Raw genomic sequence first — 18,929 nt, forward strand, 5'->3', positions numbered from 1 at the left:
CAAAATATGTCAATTTAAAAAAGAATAAGATCATGAATAGTGTAAATGTATTCAATATAAAGGAATCATAATAAAAATAAACTTTTTTCAGGAGTTTCTCAATATCATTAAAATAATCTCTTCAGCAGTTTTGCCAGTTCCTCCTTTAGGAGGGTTTAGGAGTAGGTCGTTCTGGCTTCTGTCCCACATGTGTCACGGGTGACATGAAAAGTATTGCTCCTTCAACATAATTGAAATGTATTCTTCCAATATTGTTCCCTTAGTGTCCTCACTAGGTATATTATGTGTTGTTTTCCTCTGTACTAGTTCTAACATTAAAATGCTTTAAACTGAAGTTTAGTATTTCTAGCAACAGCTTTGCTATTCCCTTATACATGTCTCAAATTATTTATAGCTATTGTTTTGTTGTTGCTGTTGAATTTCATTAAAAACAAAACAGTACCAACAACAAACTTCTTGAAGAGAAATTCCAAGTTAGTTCTGCCCCTCCTATCTCTTACAGGCTCTCTCTCTCTCTCTCTCTCTCTTTTTCTTTGTTTAATTTTTATTCTTCAAAATACTGCTGAAATTATTTTGGCATTTCATTGTGTTAGAAGTATTTCTGATCTTTTGAGAATTTTTGTGTAGATGGTGGTTCCTTTGAAATGGGAAATGATGCTTTATGCATCATAAATGTTTTTAGAAGTGTTTCTGCTAATTTGATTGTGTTTTTAATTTTCTCAGTACTAATTTTCTGTAAAACTCTTACAACTGGATTATCATTCACAACGCTAAGCCAAAGATACATTTACTTATTTAGCAAGTCTTCAGTTTATATGGAATACTCTTTGAATAAAACAATCATTTGCATTTTCTTAAATGATAGATTTTGCTGCTTTTTCCTTTCCACTGCTTACAAGTTTTATTAAGAAGCCAATTACTTTTAATTCATCAATATTTTCTAATGTTTTATTTTCAAATAGGTGGAGAACGAACCTGTGGTGTACATGAGCTAATCTGCATTAGAAAAGGTAAGCAACATTTTGTAAAAACTACTTTCCTAGCTTGTGAATTGCATTCGTGAGTTATCTGCTCCTTAATGTTAATGCCTTATTTTTTTTTAATTTTAGTGTTGTGTATTTGTATTGCAAAATCTTTTGATGCTGACACCGTAAATTAAAAAAAAAATCATGAAATAAAGTAGAATTTTGAAATTGCAAAATAAAACATGCGTGGTCACAAAAAGGGAAGTATTTCCAATATTCACTGAGTTTCATGGGAGTTGTCATCTTTGTTCAGCAGTGGTAGGAAACCACAAAATGCATAAACTTTAATCTCTGTCTTTTACTGTCGGATTTTTGTAGATTGGTTTGATTTCAAGTAATGGTTGGATGTTGTGAGGATATTTCAAATAAGTGATGTAGTGGGCTGCCTGTTTCTTCCTATGTTTTCTTGAGATCATAATGACTCATTCTAGGAAAACAGCTTTATCAGTTATAAAACCTGTAATTGATAGAGTATGAAATAGGACTGTGCTCAAGAGAAGGCTTTTATAGGTTTAAAGCCATAGAGCTAAAATGACCAAAGTTGCAGTTTGATGGTAAGTTCAGTTCATAGAATGACTAGATACAGTTTTGTGTTCTGCCCCACCCTTTGCCAGCCCAACACTCGTTTCTGCCTCCTTTGCAGTGCTGTTGCTGTTGAGTTTTGTGTTCTGATCTGAAAGCTAATCTTATTAAAAAAAAAAAAAAAAAAAAAAAAAAAAGGATTAGTTTGTTGACTCACCACTCACCATTAGGTCAGAAGAATGTTTCCATTGTAATTACTTAAAGGTTTTAGTAAAAATATTTATTAAAAAAAGCCAAACTCATGTACATACTTTTTTCTGCCCTCAAAGTTAAGTCTACCAGTTAAGGTAAAAAACAGCTTTATGGCCACAACTTGTCTTTTCCAAATAATTTATTGAAGGAGTGATATAGAGTTGTATGCCATTTGATTGTATTGCAATTAAAAATGCTTTTCTTTTAAGCTCTAAGTTATTCCATTAAAAAAAAAAAAATTAGAAACAACAAAACATCAAAGCCTTTATTGCCGTCTCTGTCTTTCCATTGATGGATAAATCAGTGCCCATGGTGCTCTTTATTCCTTCTATAATAGGTTCTGTTTTTCTTTCTGAATAATGTAACTCATTGAACTAGACAGTTCAGAAAGCCTGCTGATGGAGTTGCAGAGTCCATCAATCTTGCTCATCGCTATTTGTTTCAGAGTATTGTACTGAGTTAAGAAAAATGTTTTCTGCATACTTGGAGGCAGCAGTTGTTTGTTTTTTGTTATAATTGCTAAGAAGATCAATTGAAGGGATGGCATTTTTTCTTTTTAAGGTTTTAGATATTTTAAACTTTTAATAATAGTTCCCTGGAATGTATTTTAGCATTGGTGGTTGCTGGTTTACCTAAAGATAAGTGTGATTTAAAGAGAAGCATCCTGATAGTACCATTTATACTTGTGTTATGTTGGGTTCCTTTTTTACTTAGACCAGTTTCCATGTGTATTCTTGTAGCCTTCTGTGCCCGTATGCACAGCTACCTCGCAGTGCCCATATGTGCAGCTACCTCACTGACAAACTTCTTGTAATGTGGGAACAGGTGCATTTTTTAATCTGTCCTTTCTCTCTGCTTAACAAGTAGCATGTAAAGCATAATGCACTTGCCATCACACTGCATGCTTTTCAGTTGTGTAGTGTTTAGATTCCTTGCTTTTACTAAATTGGTTACTTTATCTAAGACTTTACATCATCTGGTATGCATTCGAGATGTTTTGCTTTGTTCTGTCTGACACATGGCCTGGCCTACGGATGAATTTGTGTGCCAGGTGTGCAGGGTCTGGATCAGGATCTGAGTGCATGCTCCAGATTCATACTAACTACTCAGAACATGAAGGCCTTTCCTAACTGAGCACTTGTTGGAGTCTGGAGCAGGTCATATTGGGGCCTTCTAGCTCTGTCCCTAATGCCCGGGATACTAATTTCAAGCTTATGTAGGAAAGAGCTGAAAAGTGCATATTTTGTGGCATAGAAATCTTCCACTTTGCAATATCTTGAGCATGCTGTGAAAGCCAAGGCTTCTTTGGTTCATGAGCTCACTGTTAAAGTTTGATGGACAATTAAGTTTTCAGACATAGGAAAAATCCCTGCAGTCTTGACTTGTTTGTGCAAAGTCACGTCTCCACTCCCTTTTCATTGGTGCCCATGTGACTGTGGTACCAGGGGTGTACTCTCAAGCACTATTAGCATTTATTTATTCATTTTCCTCCATACATTTGACAAAAATACTCTGCATTTGCTATTTGCTTGAATCTTCTAGTGCTTTCTGCCTGGTAGTGGTACCAGAATACAGCTGCCCAGTGACTGTAGTTACAGTACCCAAGTGGAACCCCTGAAGGAAAGATTAGTGATAAATAATAACCAGTGTGAGTAACCCAGTACCTTGTGCTTCATTTGCCCTGATTCTCATAGCCCTTCCAAATATTTTATCAAGAAGCAACTGATATAGTAAGCAGGATATTGCATCTTATTTGTCCTGTACTGAAAAGGGAAAAGCAAGTAAACCTGTCTTCAATGAATAATGCGAAGGAAAATCATTTTCAAGTTATGTAGTGTAATTAGAATTTATGCAAGGATTATAAAACTTGAAATACAGCTGTTAGTGGTGATTAATTTTTCATTCTTATTAGGAAACTAGCCTGTTCCTGAATTGTCTTTTTTTGCCAACTGATTTTTGCTGGGGAAGTAGGAGCCTTGGGGTGACTGATGCTTAAATGGGGAAAGGGACCATAAATATTGTCAAGGCTAAGTGTGGCCACACTGTTTAGCTCAAATTATTCAGTTAAAACTTCTTTATATGTATATGAAGACATAACTGTAAAAATAAAGACCCAAAAAGAAACCGCTGCCTTTGAGGATATTCAGATGTTAAAATTAAAATTATATGAAATTTCACTTTTTATTTTTTAAGAGCTTGCCTTCATTACTTTTGTTTTCTTAGATACTCCATGCTGCAGTACTGAGGCTGGAAACAATGCAGGAGGGTTGACTTCTCATTTCAAAACATCATAAAAGCTTCTTTGAAGTTAACAATTCTTCCACTGAAATAAAACTAATTTTGGTGGAAGATTTATTTTTAGCTTTTAAGACTTGAAAATTTGCCAGTACTGATTGTAGCGCTTACTGAATATCTGCAATTATCTGAATCCTGGTGTGAATATGATGTCAGTATGGTGCCAGTACAGAACTCAGATTTGCTAACCAAAGGTGTTGTAATTGTCGTCTTTAGGACTTGCTCCCACTTCACATAATGCTGTTGTGGTTTCATAGATGCACAAGATGGACTGTGTGGCAGGTCTGTTTCTAATCTGCACAAGAGGGTTTGCGGTACTTTTGCAGTGTCTTGCTTGTATGGTTTCCTTTTGCAGATTCATACATATTTGAGAAGGGTGTCTAAATTATTGATGGCGGTAGGAAGACTTTTCTGGAAACCCTCAAAAACTAATTTGCATGTATTTTAAAATGAATGCTCATTTGAAGTATGTAACTATACTATACGTGTCTTGAAAATGTGCAAATTTGGAAGCAATTATGTAACATCCAGTGGCTGCAGAATATAGAACCAGGTACTTCCCAGCTACAGGAAGTGTAATCAGTTTTTCAGAAATCTGGCATTGCAGCACTGAAATCTGTGACTTCTGTGTGCAATGTAGCTTAGTGGTTGCAGTGTTTGTATGTCTTCAAATGGACACACTGTTGAATTCTGGAAGCTGAAAAATTGGAAAAGGTATTTTTCATTGTATTATAGAAGTAAACAAGACATTCATCTGTTTTTCATTTAATGCCAGTACATATACTTATTTTCAAATTCTTATCTGTTTGACAGTGTGAATTCAAGGTGTGTCTAAGGAAAGAGGAGCCCTTATCTTAGCAGTGGACTAATTTGCTTCATTCAGCCTCTTACAATTCCTGAAGTAGCAGAAGAGAGGAACAAAGTTTTCTGAAATATATACATCTGCTGTTTAGTCTAATATGGTGGAAGGTTTGCTTTTTTTTGGCTGGTAACAGCCAAATATTTTTAAGAGAGTCACGAGAATTGTGTAAGCTGTTCCTTTGGTTATTTACCATGGACGTGAAAGAGTCTGGGGAACTTGAGAACAGCCCAGAAAAATATATCTTTTTTTTTTTTTTGTCTGTCCAGTGCTCTGTAGCTAGGCTGCTGGTTCAGCTTGGAACTGGCTGTTGTTAGATGTACTAGTGTTTTAATTGAGGCTGTTTTTCAAGTTCTGTTTGCACAGGGGAGAGACCGGTGATGAGTTTTTACAATATTGACCTGTAACTGAAGGGCTCTTCAATGTGTTCTGATATGTACAATGTTCACTATATGATATAGAAGTTATATTAAAGCAAAAAATCAACGACCACAGTATCTTTAGGTCTCTTTCACCTTTCCCTGTTCATTTATGCAGTTTTGAAGAAATGTAAAGTGATGCTTCTAACTCAGTAATGCATTTTGTTTAATTGATGGAAACGTAGAGTATGTGACTGAGGTCTGAATTGCACAGATTTTTTTATAATTATTTTAGTAAGACCTTTTTACTTTTGCAAGATGTTCTTTCTATTGTTGTAGCAGTCTTACAAACAAAGGAAATTATTCAGCAAACTGTCTTTGTGACTAATAATGGAACAGAAGTGCTCTTTAATATGCAAAAGAAAGAAGTTACAAGGAGACTCTGTCTTTGGCTGACAATGTAAGATGTCACTTTTAATAATAATTTTGAAAAGATAAGAAGGTATGAATTTTTGTTTTGCCAGAAAAATATTCTAAGTAGAATGATGTACTCTTCAACTTTCTGCCCAACTATCCTCATCTGTTCACATGTATCTGAATGTTAAGTTGCCAATTGCATTTCACTGAAGTGGTAAAAATAGTATTTATTAATGAGATTCCCTTTGTAACTAGAAACATACAACTACAGAAGTTAGAAATGGAAAGCACAAAGTTGACTATTTTATTTTTATTTTTTTAAATAGAGATAGAATTGATATCCTTGTATTAAAAGTCTACACAACCCAGGCTACTTCTGTAATATACTCAGAAAATAGTAATTAACCCACTTGTTATGGTGTTGAGAAACATATCAAATTTCATTTGTTTCTAGCCTGAAAAAATATGTATTTTGTTCCAGGAGTCCTAAACTTAACACACTTAGGTGATACAAGCGTGGCTACTCATTCAAATGATGAAAGTAATGGCATTAGGATTAACAACACTAGAGTAAATGCTAAATCTTATTCTCTGTGGAAGGCTAACTTGGATTTATATGTTTTGGACTAGTGAAAGTGTAATATGCAATAACTATTTTATCTGTGAGGTGATTGATGGCCACACAGGAAGCAGAGTATATTTCTGTTTCTTCTCCCATGCTTTTTAGTCTTCTGCAAACCAGCATCTACGGGGTTCTTGTAATTCAACTATCTCAGCTTCTTTTCTTCCTTAAACACAAAACCTGTTAAGAACTTTGCTATATCCAAATTCTAAGCTCCCAGCATTTTTTTTCAGATAACATGTTCTCACTGTAGCTTTAACTGCACAATACTTTGCTATGTGTTCTATTTAGTTGCTGTGCTGTCTAGTGATTCTGGATTCTCTCACACTTCATTGTAGAGAATTTTTGGAAATTTTTGTTTTTTAAAGACTTTTATGTTGTAATTCTTTTTTTTGCCAGTATTGGTGGGTTGATTTGTGGTAACTGTGAGGGCGTATACCACAAGTCTCTAGACCTGTGCAGCTCTTTTGGCTTTTGAATGAGGAGATTATTTGAGAGCTCCATTAAATGTCTGTAAGCACTGCTGTTCTCTCATCCACCGTGGGGAGAATACAGGCATCTAACCTGCTGTGTGATTGCAACAGATTAATGGGATTTGAAGGTAATCAAGACTATTCAGTATATTTTTCCTAGGAGCAATAAAATGTTTCTTTTCAGAGATTTCTGTAGTGGTACTACTTACAAGGCAATGGATTCTGTACTGGAGGGAAAAGACACTGAGGGACTGGTAAATCAGCGGGGGTGGCAGGCTGAGCACTGGTCAGGATTTAGGAATGACAAGATTTCTGTCAAAAGTTTAAATCTGCCCTTTAGACTGTGGCTTCTGCTATTTCTAACTTTTTTCTTAGTGCAGTGATATTTTGGAGCCCAAAATTCTCCTTTTCATACAGTGAAATTTATCTTTAGAAGACAGTTTTAGCTTGGTGATTTAGAAGACCCAGGAAAAAAATTCCTGTAAATGACAATCTGCAAAGGCAGCATGAAGGTTGCTACAAGTGTGTGGTGTTTTGTGTGAATGTGTGAGCAGTTAACTTTGAACCAAAACCTTGCTAACGCTAACTTGCAAAGTATGCTGAACAATATTTGAAGTAGATGTTTAGTCAAGTGATGTAATGAAAATTACCTGAATTATTTTTATTTTTCAAAGTAAAGTATATTCCAAATTTCTTCCCATGTAAAGGAAATCCTGGGGTGTAGACAATAAAACTACTATTTTCACAGTAGTGCTTGTAATTAGATGCTAAGAAGTAGAGGGGAAAAAAAGTCAGACATTATCTCTGTATCAGTGCAGACAGTATGAAGTGACATAAGCCAATTGGTGATAAAGCTGCTGTTATTCCAGATGGCTTTCCCCTAGAATAAAGATGACACTTGTATTATGGCAGGGTAGCTGTCGTGATACTGTAATTCTAGTAATGCTTTTCATGTAAACAAGCACGTTTCTTTTTTTTCTTAATTTTTGTGTTTGACTTCTTTTTCTTTATAAATTACCCTTTAAATTGCATCTTATATCACTTCAGACAATGTCAGTTTTCTGTTTTACACAGAATTACTTTGAGAAGTATATAAATAGAATTTTTAAAGGATATTGCTATTCCAAATAGAGAATTAAATAAGCACCCTCATCCTGATTTCATTCTGTCTTTCAAACTTCTTAAAGGTTAGTGTTACCAAAAAATGTTAATAATTTTCTTATTAAGGAAGTACTCTTTCCAATACTGCATCGAAATTCAGTTGTTTCATGTTTATCCTCACTTGGAGCTGCGTAATACTGGGTAACATGCTGAGCATAGAAATTTGAAGTGTTGAAATACAGGTGTGTTGTGTTGCATGTGCTTATAATTTGTGCCAGAGTGTGTTAAATTGCTGTATAATGAGATGGAGAAGAAAGAAATGCACAGGAAAGTATGGACTAAGACTGGCATTATAACGTGCAATATCATAATCAGCTGACAGCCATAGTAAATGCCTAAATTAGGAAGTCTGTACTCCAGAAGGAAGGCAAATTCAGGTTTGAATTGAAGGGAGCAGGCACAATCTTTATACAGAAAAAGGTTTTGTTTTGTTTTGTTTTTTCCTTTTGTTTTGTTTTGTTTTGTTTTTAAACAAGTGAACAACAACAAGAACAAACCACAACAAACACTTTGATAGATGGAATTTAATTGCTTGTTTTGTTTTGAGATGTGCTTAAATACTTTTCCTGATGCTTCTTTTGGTGAAACGTGAAAGGAATCAGTAACTCTTAGAAAGGAATTAATACAGTTTTGGTGTTTCTGATGAGAGAAGAAAGGTTAACACGACTTGACACAAAAGACATGGGAGGTGTGTTTTGACTTTTGGCAAGTTTAGTAAAAACATCTTCTTAGATCTCTGAGTCTTTCAATGAGTTTTGCAGAAGCATCAACTACTCAGTTTTTGTGGTAAAGTTGCTTCTGTTTTTTTTTTGTTTTGTTTTGTTTTCTTCTTTTAATACAGGGAAGTATTTTCATAACATCAGCTGCCACATGGAGTTTGGCCTGTTTGTAAAACAGTACATTTAGTTAAGAATTCCAGGTCTTCTAACACAACACTGTGTAAAGTATTTCCCTCTGTGATTGTGCTTAGCCTAGGCTAGCTAAATTCTAGTAGGTTGCTGCCTTTCTAAATAAAAGATGAGCATACCTTTTTTTCATTTCAAATGCTTTTGTGCTACGATCTCAAAGGCAGTTGAATTTCTTTGCATCGTCCCCTAGTTACTTTAATTTGTGCACAGGAAGGATAGCATTGCATTTGTAAATGAATAATTAAAGCATCTCTGGCTTTGTGCTGCACTCGCTAGGTGAGCAGCATGATGTGGAGTGAGAGGTCTGAAAATAACTGACTGGACAATACAGATATTAAATATAGCATGAATTAGTGCATGTAGGTATGTGGTAATAACCCTGCATCTTTTTTAGTGTATCTGAGGGTTATTATTGGTGTTCTATGACATTTATTTGAAGATGTTCATGTTTTCTGAAGAGTCTGAAACTTTTTTTTTTAAAGAAAAATCATTAAGTGACAGGTAATATTTTTCTATTTGAGAAAGAGATAGTAATTCAATGTTTAGGATGAAGACATGGTAAGTTTCCGTTTTCTAATAATTATCATTCTAGTGATAATAACAAAAGTAAATTGAAGTTAATTTAATACTTCTGTAATGAGTTTAACTTACGTCATTTCCATAGCCAGCAATTCAATTAATCCTGATAGCTTTGTAGTATGACATTTGTTCCTTTCACATTTGTAAAGCTCTGTTATGTTGTTATAAATTTAAACATTCATTGCTGTTTTTCCTTAAGAGTTGAGGATAATTATGAAGTCCAAAAAGTAGGATGTTTTTGAAATTTGAGTGTGAAAGATGACGAGTGAAGAATTGCCCTTCTGCTGCTATGTGGTTCTAAAAGAAACTGTGGGGAATCTCAGAGCATTTTAAGAATGCTTTTCACTCCACAGTCATTGCCCAAACCAATTTTGAATTGATCACAAAGCGTTTTGGATCAGCCTAATTGCTGTGATGAGTGTGGCATGGATGGATTTTGCATGGAAGCATATTTTTTTTCTTCTATTTACATAGTATAACTGGTTGAAATGTAACTTCAACTGGGAGAAATTAACTGAAGGGTTAGTGTGATATATAAAAAACATTTGTTCACAGAATCTGTACACATTTATATGTGGAAAATTGAAGTACAATTTTTTTCCTGGCTACATAATGGTATTTTTCTGGCTATATATGGTATTATAGTAAAGGCTTTGACTTGATGATATATTTAATCTGTGAACAAGCATTTTAAAGATTCTTTACGTGGAATCAAATTGAATCTACAACATAATTTTTAAGTCTTATGTTCATGCTGATTTACATGCGCTATTAGTGAAGCAGCAGCTAAAGTTACATCCTTTCCCTTTTACAAAGTATCAGCCACTGTTTTATTTCACTCCAGAAAGATGTCATCAGATACAGTGTTTCCATAGAGAGCCACACAGTTTGTGTACAGACTGCCTTTTAACTAATTTGTATCCAGGAAGCACTCAAGAAAAATTAAAAAGCATTGTGTTTTCAAGCTACTTTTCTAATAAGGTAACAGTTAATCTAATTAAAGAGAACGTTCCTTGCCCTTTATTGTGAGTCATAGGCTCATGGAATTATTGGATTACTGTTGTCTCCTGCTCGGTGCATCTCTGGTGTTGAATTTGGGCGAAGTTGCTTAGAACGACCTGCTTCAGTAACAAAGCAGTTGTATTCACAGATTAATTTCTGTGGTCTCATTTGCTTTATCTTTTTCTTCCATCTGCCTGTTTTCAGTTTTCACTTTCCAACTTTTTCTGTGCACTCCATGCTAACCTTAACTCATACCTTCTATTTTCCTGCTAGGCCTCATTAGCTTGTGCCTAATTGGCTCTTTTCGCTTGATTTTCACTTCTTTTGGTGCCTGCTTTCTTGTGTATTGCAGCCTCCTCTGTCTGCCTCTGTCTTTGATAGATATTAGAACTGGAAATTACTGAAGAAAGGTGCTCTGCTCTCAACCCACTCTCTAGTCCTGTAAGGGTTAGAATCAGTAACTCAAAGAAATTGAATGTCATTCTGTCAACCCTGGGCATTATCAGTCATCCATATACTGCCTTGGAAAGGAATGGAGCACGTTTCCTCCCAGCACAATCTTGGGAGATTTTATCTGTTAGACTTAAAGGCAAAAATGGAAGATAGCAAACTGAGGATTTTTTGTTTTTCTTCAAAATTTCAAAGCTTGTCCATATTTAGGAAAGCTTCTTGAAGATGATAAAAGGATGCCTGACATGGGCCAAATTTACCTTGCTCTCAAACAGGGAACACTAGGGTATTTTTTTAATTATTATTTTTTAAAAAGTCCTTATTTTCTTCTCATTCTTGGTTGTAGCACAGTGATTTTTTGAAACTTAAGCAAAAAGAAAAATCCTTCAGTTTGAGGCAGAGTTGCTACTGACTTAAGCTATAACAAGTGATTTTAATAAAGTAATAACTCCAATCTTTGAATAGAGTAGCAGGTGATCCAAATAGAAAGTACTACCAAGATCTTTCATAACTCAAAGTATTTCTCTATTTGTTCAGATTAATGAAAACATAAATATAGCCTTCTTTCCTCTCTGGTCTGGACTGGAATCCTACCTTTTACACCTTGATGCTCTGTGTAATAGCAGAATGTCTCATCTTGAAGTACTAATGGGGAAATTTGTAGCTCTGTAAATCTCTGTTTCTGTTATGCTATCTGAAATTGTAAATATGTCACACCCACTCTCCCCTGTTGCACTGCTTGTTTGTTTGTTCTACTCTACTCCTATTCAGCAGTCATCCTTTCTTCTTATACTTCTTGTTTTGTCTCGGACTTTAATGGTTTGGAAGGTGAAGGTCAAATTTCAAAGCTTTCCAATCATTCCTAGCTTTGCCTTCAGTTTTTCACAAGACAGTGTTCCCAACTTAATTGACTTAATTAAGAGTTGCTCGTGTTTTTCTTAACTCCTCTTATATTATCTAATAAAACATGAAAAGCACTTACTGAAGTTTGACTAAATAGAGACACCAGTTTTAGGTTTAATCGGGGTTTCTACTTCATTCTTTTGGGACTATTTTTCTTGACATTTTGGTATTTTTTTCAGAAATTTTGCCCAGATGGGTTCTTTGAAACTATTGGGAAGTTCATTCTCTTCTGAAGTTGTTAAGTAGAAAGGCAATGAATTTAAGCACAATATTACACAATCCCTTTGATCAGAGATTGCAGATTTCTTTCTTTTTTTTTTTCCCCCAATGTTTCAGATAGGCCTGGATGTCCTGCTCAAAGTTTAGTCAAAGTTCAAATCAGACCAGTTCATCTTAGGTTGTGAAAGGTGCATTTTTTGTATCTTTTGTTTTTGTGTTTTTGTTGCTGTTGTTTTTTAAAGAAACAACGTGACAATAAAAAATGGTCCCTATCATCCTGCAAATGACACTGCCAAACACTGCCAAAACCGAGGGGCTGGTGGAACTGTTTGTGTTTCTCAGTCAGCACTTTTGCAGAGATGAGTAAGCTCAGATTTACTAAGGTCATAGGCAGATGCAGAGAGTAATTTAATTTGGAAGACTCCTGGGAAAGTCACGTGCAGTTCAGCCCCCAACTCAAAGCAGGACTGACTTTTAAAGATAGGTTCTGTAACCTGTCGAGGGCATCTGGTCAAGTGCTGAACACCTCTTATTCCGGGTTTTCCCCCATCCTATATCCAACTAGAGCTTTCCTTGTTTCTTCTACCTGTCCTTTTTCATTACATCTCTGTGAATACAGTCTGCTGGTAAGTTTTCTTTAATATTGTCTCCTTCTATATAATGAAAGATGTTGGCACACAGTATTACACTCCTAACATGAAATGCTAGGGACTTCACCAATGGAATTAATAACCCTAATAAATCCTTATAAGTCATCTCTAACTAGCAAAAGGCTCCTACAAATAATCATATTGCTCCTAAGTACTTTTGTCCCCATTTGTCCCATTTGGTACATCCTTTCCCAAATTTTGTATTTCTAAAATATTTTCCTAAGTAATCTTGGCCATTATGTCGTTACTGATGTACTTAGGTCCTGATGGACTTGCAAGATTCTGTCCCTTGCAAAAGGTGCCCTGAAGTCTTTCAGTTATCTGCTTCATAGTGGTTACATATTCTTTATTTTATACAGAGAGATGTGTCAGTCTACTTCAGTCTTGATTCCACTACCTATTTCAGTGAAGTATGCTTTATCTCCATCTGCCTTACCTCTTTCTCATTTTATACTAAAGTGGCACAAGTACCATGTTAAAGAACATACTGTTACGTGGTTGATTTGTTTTTGGGTTGGTTTGTTTGGTTTGTTTTTTTTTTTACTTTCTGTTTTCTTGCTCCCATAGAATCCTGTTTGACCTCCTGATGAGGTCCAGCTGGCTCTTAAGGAAGGAGGAGCCAGAAGCTGAATATAACAAAGCTGGCAGAGGCAATGGCCTTACCAGCAAGGGCACAGTCCCTTCCCTTTTTCATTTTCCTTTTTATCCTATTGTGCTGTCTCCAAATCTCCAGCCCCTTCCAGGGAAAGGGAATGCTCTTGAATCCCATATGCTGCTCTTCCTCAAGTGTTCCATAAAAAATTTCAGCTTGGTACATGCTAACAATATCCTCATTTTCTGCAGAGTCCCAGTCTTGTTACTGGGGTCCAGTAGTGCTGCAGATCCTCTAGCAAGCTCTTACAATGTCAGTTGTCCCTTACTAAGACCACATATTTTCTGTTCTTTGAAAAGATGACTGGAAGAAGAAGAAAAGCTGTTGAGATTCAACAGTGTTACATATGTACTCAAATGGGAAAGCTGATATTTCAGTTATATCATATATATATTGAATGTTAGTAGTATTTACTAATAACCAATTCTGACAAATATAAAAACTTCTGCAAGTTGCACTTACAATAGACTGTTTTTTTATAATGTGACCTTCTCTGTTTCTTTTAGTATCTCCTGAAGCAATTGGATTCCTGTCTGCAGTTGGGGTATTCATTATCCTCATGTTGCTACTTTTCCTATATATTAATAAGAAGATGTGTTTTGAAAATGTTGGTGGTTTCCCTGATCTTGATTCAGGATACCCTACGAGAAAGAATTCACAAGATAAGCTTTGTAAGTATCTGAAATAGAATGTACTGGACATCAAGTTATGAGCCTGAGAACATTTTTGTGGAAATACACAAGTAATCACTTGATTGAAGTGATGAAATAATGCAGTGTTGACTTTTCCCTGTGATTTTGCACTACATAGAGGGGAGGAAACCTTTGTAATCACAAACTGGAGAAAATCAACAGATTTATAACTAGAGAGTTCACATTTACTTATAGGAAGATACTTATTTAGTGCTGTGTGAATACCCTTGAATGCATTTTTAATATCATTTAATTGTGTAAATTAAATCTGAAGTAAGTTTGTGACTGGAATTTTTTTTTCCATTAAGCTTTTTTAAATCCTTCGCTGACTTTTTGTATAAGGTGTTTACTCACCTGGAAAATAATTTTAAAGATGTAAAACATCAGAAAATAAATCAATCAAGCTAATAAGTTTTTTCTATACTTTTAAAATATTCTCCTTGGAAATAGTATTGATAAATGAGAGAAGAGCAGACCTACTAGAATATATTGAGGGTTAGTAAAATAGCCCCGTCTGTACTTCTGGGCTGCAGATACAGAATTGGCTTTGTTGGCTGTCTTGAGTGGAAGATACAGGCACTAGAGAAGAGAATGGGAAATTTGAGGCTTTTTATCTTCTGCCTTTTTGAAAGGCACAGCTGAATTTTCGAGGTTTGGTGGTTTTTTATTTTTTATTTTATTTTATTTTATTTTTTTTAAGACAGAAGTAGTTGTTGCCCCTGAAAGTCAGATATTCTTTCTTAAATTTCTTTTTGCTGCAGAACAAGTCTTCATGATTTGATATATGTTATGTAAAACGCAACAATAATTTTTGGGGTCAGGAAGTCTCCGTGATGTGAGCTTTTATGCAAATAGTGTGTTAAAGGATTACTGTACTGTGAAAAGTGTATTGTTCTTGAAAGGGCATCATTAAATGTCTCACAACTTCTTCTTTGCAGGTTAGAATAAAAATACATGTTCCTTCCTCACACAGTTGTCTTACTTTTGAGAATAATGGATTTTATTATGGCTAGTTGATGCTGCAGATGATGAAAGACTGTCATTTTGCTGATTGATTATGGATTCATTTCAAGATATTTATTTATGCTGCTTTCTGATTATTTTCAATGCATATTGAATGGAAAACGCAAAGCAGCAGCCTCCCCTGGTAAACGTAGTGAGTTTGAGGTAGCAAAAGAAAATAGCTATGAAATAGAACTTGAAGAAATGGAGTTGATCTGTTTATGAAACAGAAGATCTTTCTGTGCAATTTTTTTTTCTTTTTTTCTGCTGAGTAGATTGGAAAAAATGGCATTTTTCAGAAACTTCCACCAAAATCTGAGCCTTCCTTCTGTGTCTTCTCTGGTGGACACTCTTAGCAGTGCTGTGGATGATCTGACCAGTGTTGTTGGAGAAGTTGGCTATAGTGTAGCTGATTCAGTAACAGAACAGGTAACAAACATGATAAATGGCCTTCGTGCAGAAGATGAGAGCTCCAAAATGCGGAATGATAAACCAGCACAAGATAGAGAAGAAAATGCACCATGGTTAACTGAGCCTAAGGAAATTAATATTAAAGCCAAGAGGGATATTGCAGAACAGAAGGAGATTCAGTATTCCAATTCCTTTGAAGACAGAAATCAAGATGGAGTATTCAACCATGTTGTGGGTGAAAACCAGCACCTACTAAAAGGCAAAGATAGTGATGATTGCTTAGAAGATACAGAAGTACCTTGGGATTTTAAGAATGCGGGAAGACCTCTTAAGAGGGAAGCAGTAGGAGGAAATGACTATTTTGAAAATGATAAGTTACTGAAGGATAGTAGCCTGAAAAGTAGTAAGTTTACAATGCAGGAGTCTATTGAGAATCAAGGCAGTTGCCTACATACAATACCTAATAATTCTAAGAATCACTGGCATAACAAAATCAAGCCATGTTCTCATGGAATTGATTGTAATGACTCTGAAGAAGTGCATGGTATGAATGTTCCTCGAGATTTAGAAACAAAATTTGTTGAAGTACAGAAGCAAAAATTATCAGACTCCAGTTTGAAGATACACAATAATCACCCCAGTTGCATTAATGAAGTCAAAGAGAAGTCTGAAGCCTTTTCTGACAGAAAAGAAAAATCTGAAAGTGATGCGTCACCTACTGTTGCAAAAGTAGGTAACAAGAAAAACTCAAAGAAATCAGAAAAGAAATCAAGAGGGCTGTGTAATAAGAAGACAGCAGGAAAAGGTGAGAAGTCTGTCAGGAAACTGCATTCTTCAGCCTTTCCTGAAACTTATGATACTTCCTACTTTTTTCACCTAACTTACACATTTCACTTTAATATTGATGTTTCCCATGGATGAAAGTAGATCTGTTTTGTCAGGGGTTTATTCTCTAATTATATTGATATCTCTTGGAAGTTAATTGCTCTTCAAGTATTAGTCAATGGAACTGATTAACAAAGGTCTTTCCTATATTCTAACTTTTTCTGTATACAGTTTGTCTTGCATTTTCTCAGTTTTCTTGTGCGATTTCTGATGAAAACTAGGGATTAATTAATACTGGAAATTAAGACCTGTTCTGTTGCACAATTTGTTTTGCATATTTTAAAAGCATTGCATAAAATGTGAAAAGATGACAGAGGGGAAAAATTGAACTTCTGTTACATTGGCATTATACTGGATCTTCAGAATGTACTTCCAGCAAACGTAACATAATTTTGAGGCAGAATGAATGACAAGTGGCAATTAAGTGATTTTAAGTCAAGAAGGAACTGAGCAAGGCTTGTCTTAAAGAAAGTTATAGTCTTACAGAGAAAACCTGTATATTGTTGATATGGATGCTGTGTGCTGTCTTCAACATCTAATTTTAAACAATATGATGAAAGGGCTGTGATGAAAGCTCACGAGCAAGAAGTGAAATCTTACATTTTTACAAAACTCTTTTACAGGCCGTGCAATGAAATTTTAGAACGGAACGTAAAATGTCTGGAGATGTTTTAGTGGAGAAATGAATAAACTGATCAGGAAAGGTTTTTCTGGTGTGTGTTTTTTTTTTGTTTTTTTTTTTTTTTTCCAGTGTATGTTTGTTTCTTTGTCTGAAAACTTCAGCTATTAATTTTTTGTTTGCTTGATTTAGTAGGTGATTAGTGTATTTGTATGATAAACTGTGATGTTATCTGTTGATATCTCATGAAACAATGTTTGTGAAGTAGTATGTTCTCTATTGAAAGTTGCCTTTGCTGTAAATAAATAGGTTGTCGATAGTTTAATAATGGTATATGTACTATTAGCCAAATGAATGAAAGTCTTTAATAAGAATATGCAGTCTATTTAGGCAGCTTTCCAACTAAGATAAAAATTGTAGGACAAATGGCAAGGAGAGGCGTAAAACCTGGAGGATTTTTTATTTTCATGTTGCAGTGAGCTAATTTTTTTTTTTTTTTTTTTTTAAAGAAACTGAAACAGATCTGCATTGTTTATTTAAAAAATGGTTCCATGAATAGCTTGTGTCTTAACTCTAAGTGGGTTTTTAAGTCCTCTGAAGAAGTCTTTTTGCACGTCCTGTGTTAGTAGTGTACATCCTCTCTTTTTTTTGTTCTGTTATGCTGCTAACTGGAGGAAAAAGTTACTGGTATCACTGATAACCTCTGGATGCTTACAAGCTTTGATGTAGTTTTAGTGGTGTATCTTTCAGCTCTTGTTTTGAATATGCCACTAACATCTTTTAAACTGTTCAATTTTTGGTACTTTATTTTGACTAATGAACCAATTTTCATATTTGCAAATACGATAAATGATGTACCTGATACTGATGACTGGCATTATGTCTGAGTCTTGGCATGCCCTGTTTTACTTACAGCAACGGAGATCCTCATGAGAGTCATATGAGATACAAGATTTTACTCTGTGTAGCATTGAAGGAGGTGCTTTCTTCTGAGCAAACTGGTAGTGGATCTGCCAGCTAGAATATATCCAGCTTGGAGTGTTATTCTCAACAAATGAACAGTGGAATGGAACTTGCTTATAGAGCTGTCCATACAGTGGGAATCACTGTACTTGTCAGACTTGAATTGAAATTGATAGCCTGAAGTCTTTTAAGGCATCGATTTTCCAACAAATATTGAATTAATATATATACATTATATGTGAAGTTGGTGGCACCATCTGCAGTTAAGGTTTCCTGACATTTTCCATTTCATGACATTACTTCCAGTTGCTTATAATTATGTTCCAGATCTGAAAGACTTGGGGTGAAATTTGGCATGCTTTCTCTCCGAGGTGAAGCTGTTGGGCTTTTTGTGTGTGTGTGTGTATGTGTTTGTGTTGATTTTTGTTTTTGTTGTTTTCTAATTTTGCTTTGCTTTGAGAGCCATAGTTGAAATAATTTAGCTGTTTCCAGTATGGAAAAATAGCTTTGGCACTCCTGTATACTGTATGACTTGAAATGTGGGAATTTACTTTTCCTGTATCAAAGGCGAATCTCTGGGAAGTGATCTTGTTCATCTACTCTTACAGGCTTTGATAAAAGAGGGAAGGAAGAACCTTTGTGGTAGGAAAGAAGAGTAAAAAGTTTGGCTGTAAAAGAGGTGTAGATGGCTAGTGCAGGTTGAATTAGTTAGGTTTCAAGTGCCTGAGTTCTGAATAAGCTGAATCTCTTTGGTTCAAATGCACAGAAGGAGGAGAGAGACTGGCTGGTGGTGAAGACAGGAACTAATGGGAGCTGAAATGGGGCTGGACAAGGGCTAGGAGGGGGGCATAATAGGAGGAAGGGGAGTAGCTCATCTTAGTAGGACCACATATTAAACAATATCCCTTGAACAACAGCACTATGGACATCCTGGTGTTCTGTATTCAGTACGTAAAGAAAATCTTTGACAAATCCTATACTGTAGACTTTCTCACATAGAGTGGTAATA

The 18,929-nt window shown here is 35.2% G+C and overlaps 1 protein-coding gene across 1 annotated transcript in view; it reads left to right on the top strand.

Moving 5' to 3' along the window:
* The first annotated feature begins 970 nt into the window (after window positions 1-970).
* The window catches only part of SYT14 (synaptotagmin 14), a 65,524-nt gene continuing 47,565 nt past the window's right edge, over window positions 971-18,929 (top strand). The window contains exons 1-2 of the mRNA XM_042820979.1: window positions 971-1,010; window positions 13,855-14,019. Coding sequence (XP_042676913.1) covers window positions 13,908-14,019 — 112 coding nt within the window. The 5' untranslated portion in view covers window positions 971-1,010; window positions 13,855-13,907. The remainder of the gene's footprint in view (window positions 1,011-13,854; window positions 14,020-18,929) is intronic.

Source organism: Centrocercus urophasianus, unplaced genomic scaffold (assembly GCF_019232065.1).
Source record: "Centrocercus urophasianus isolate 14NV4802_14NV808 unplaced genomic scaffold, USGS_Curo_1.0 seq_10, whole genome shotgun sequence".
Lineage (NCBI taxonomy): Eukaryota > Metazoa > Chordata > Aves > Galliformes > Phasianidae > Centrocercus > Centrocercus urophasianus.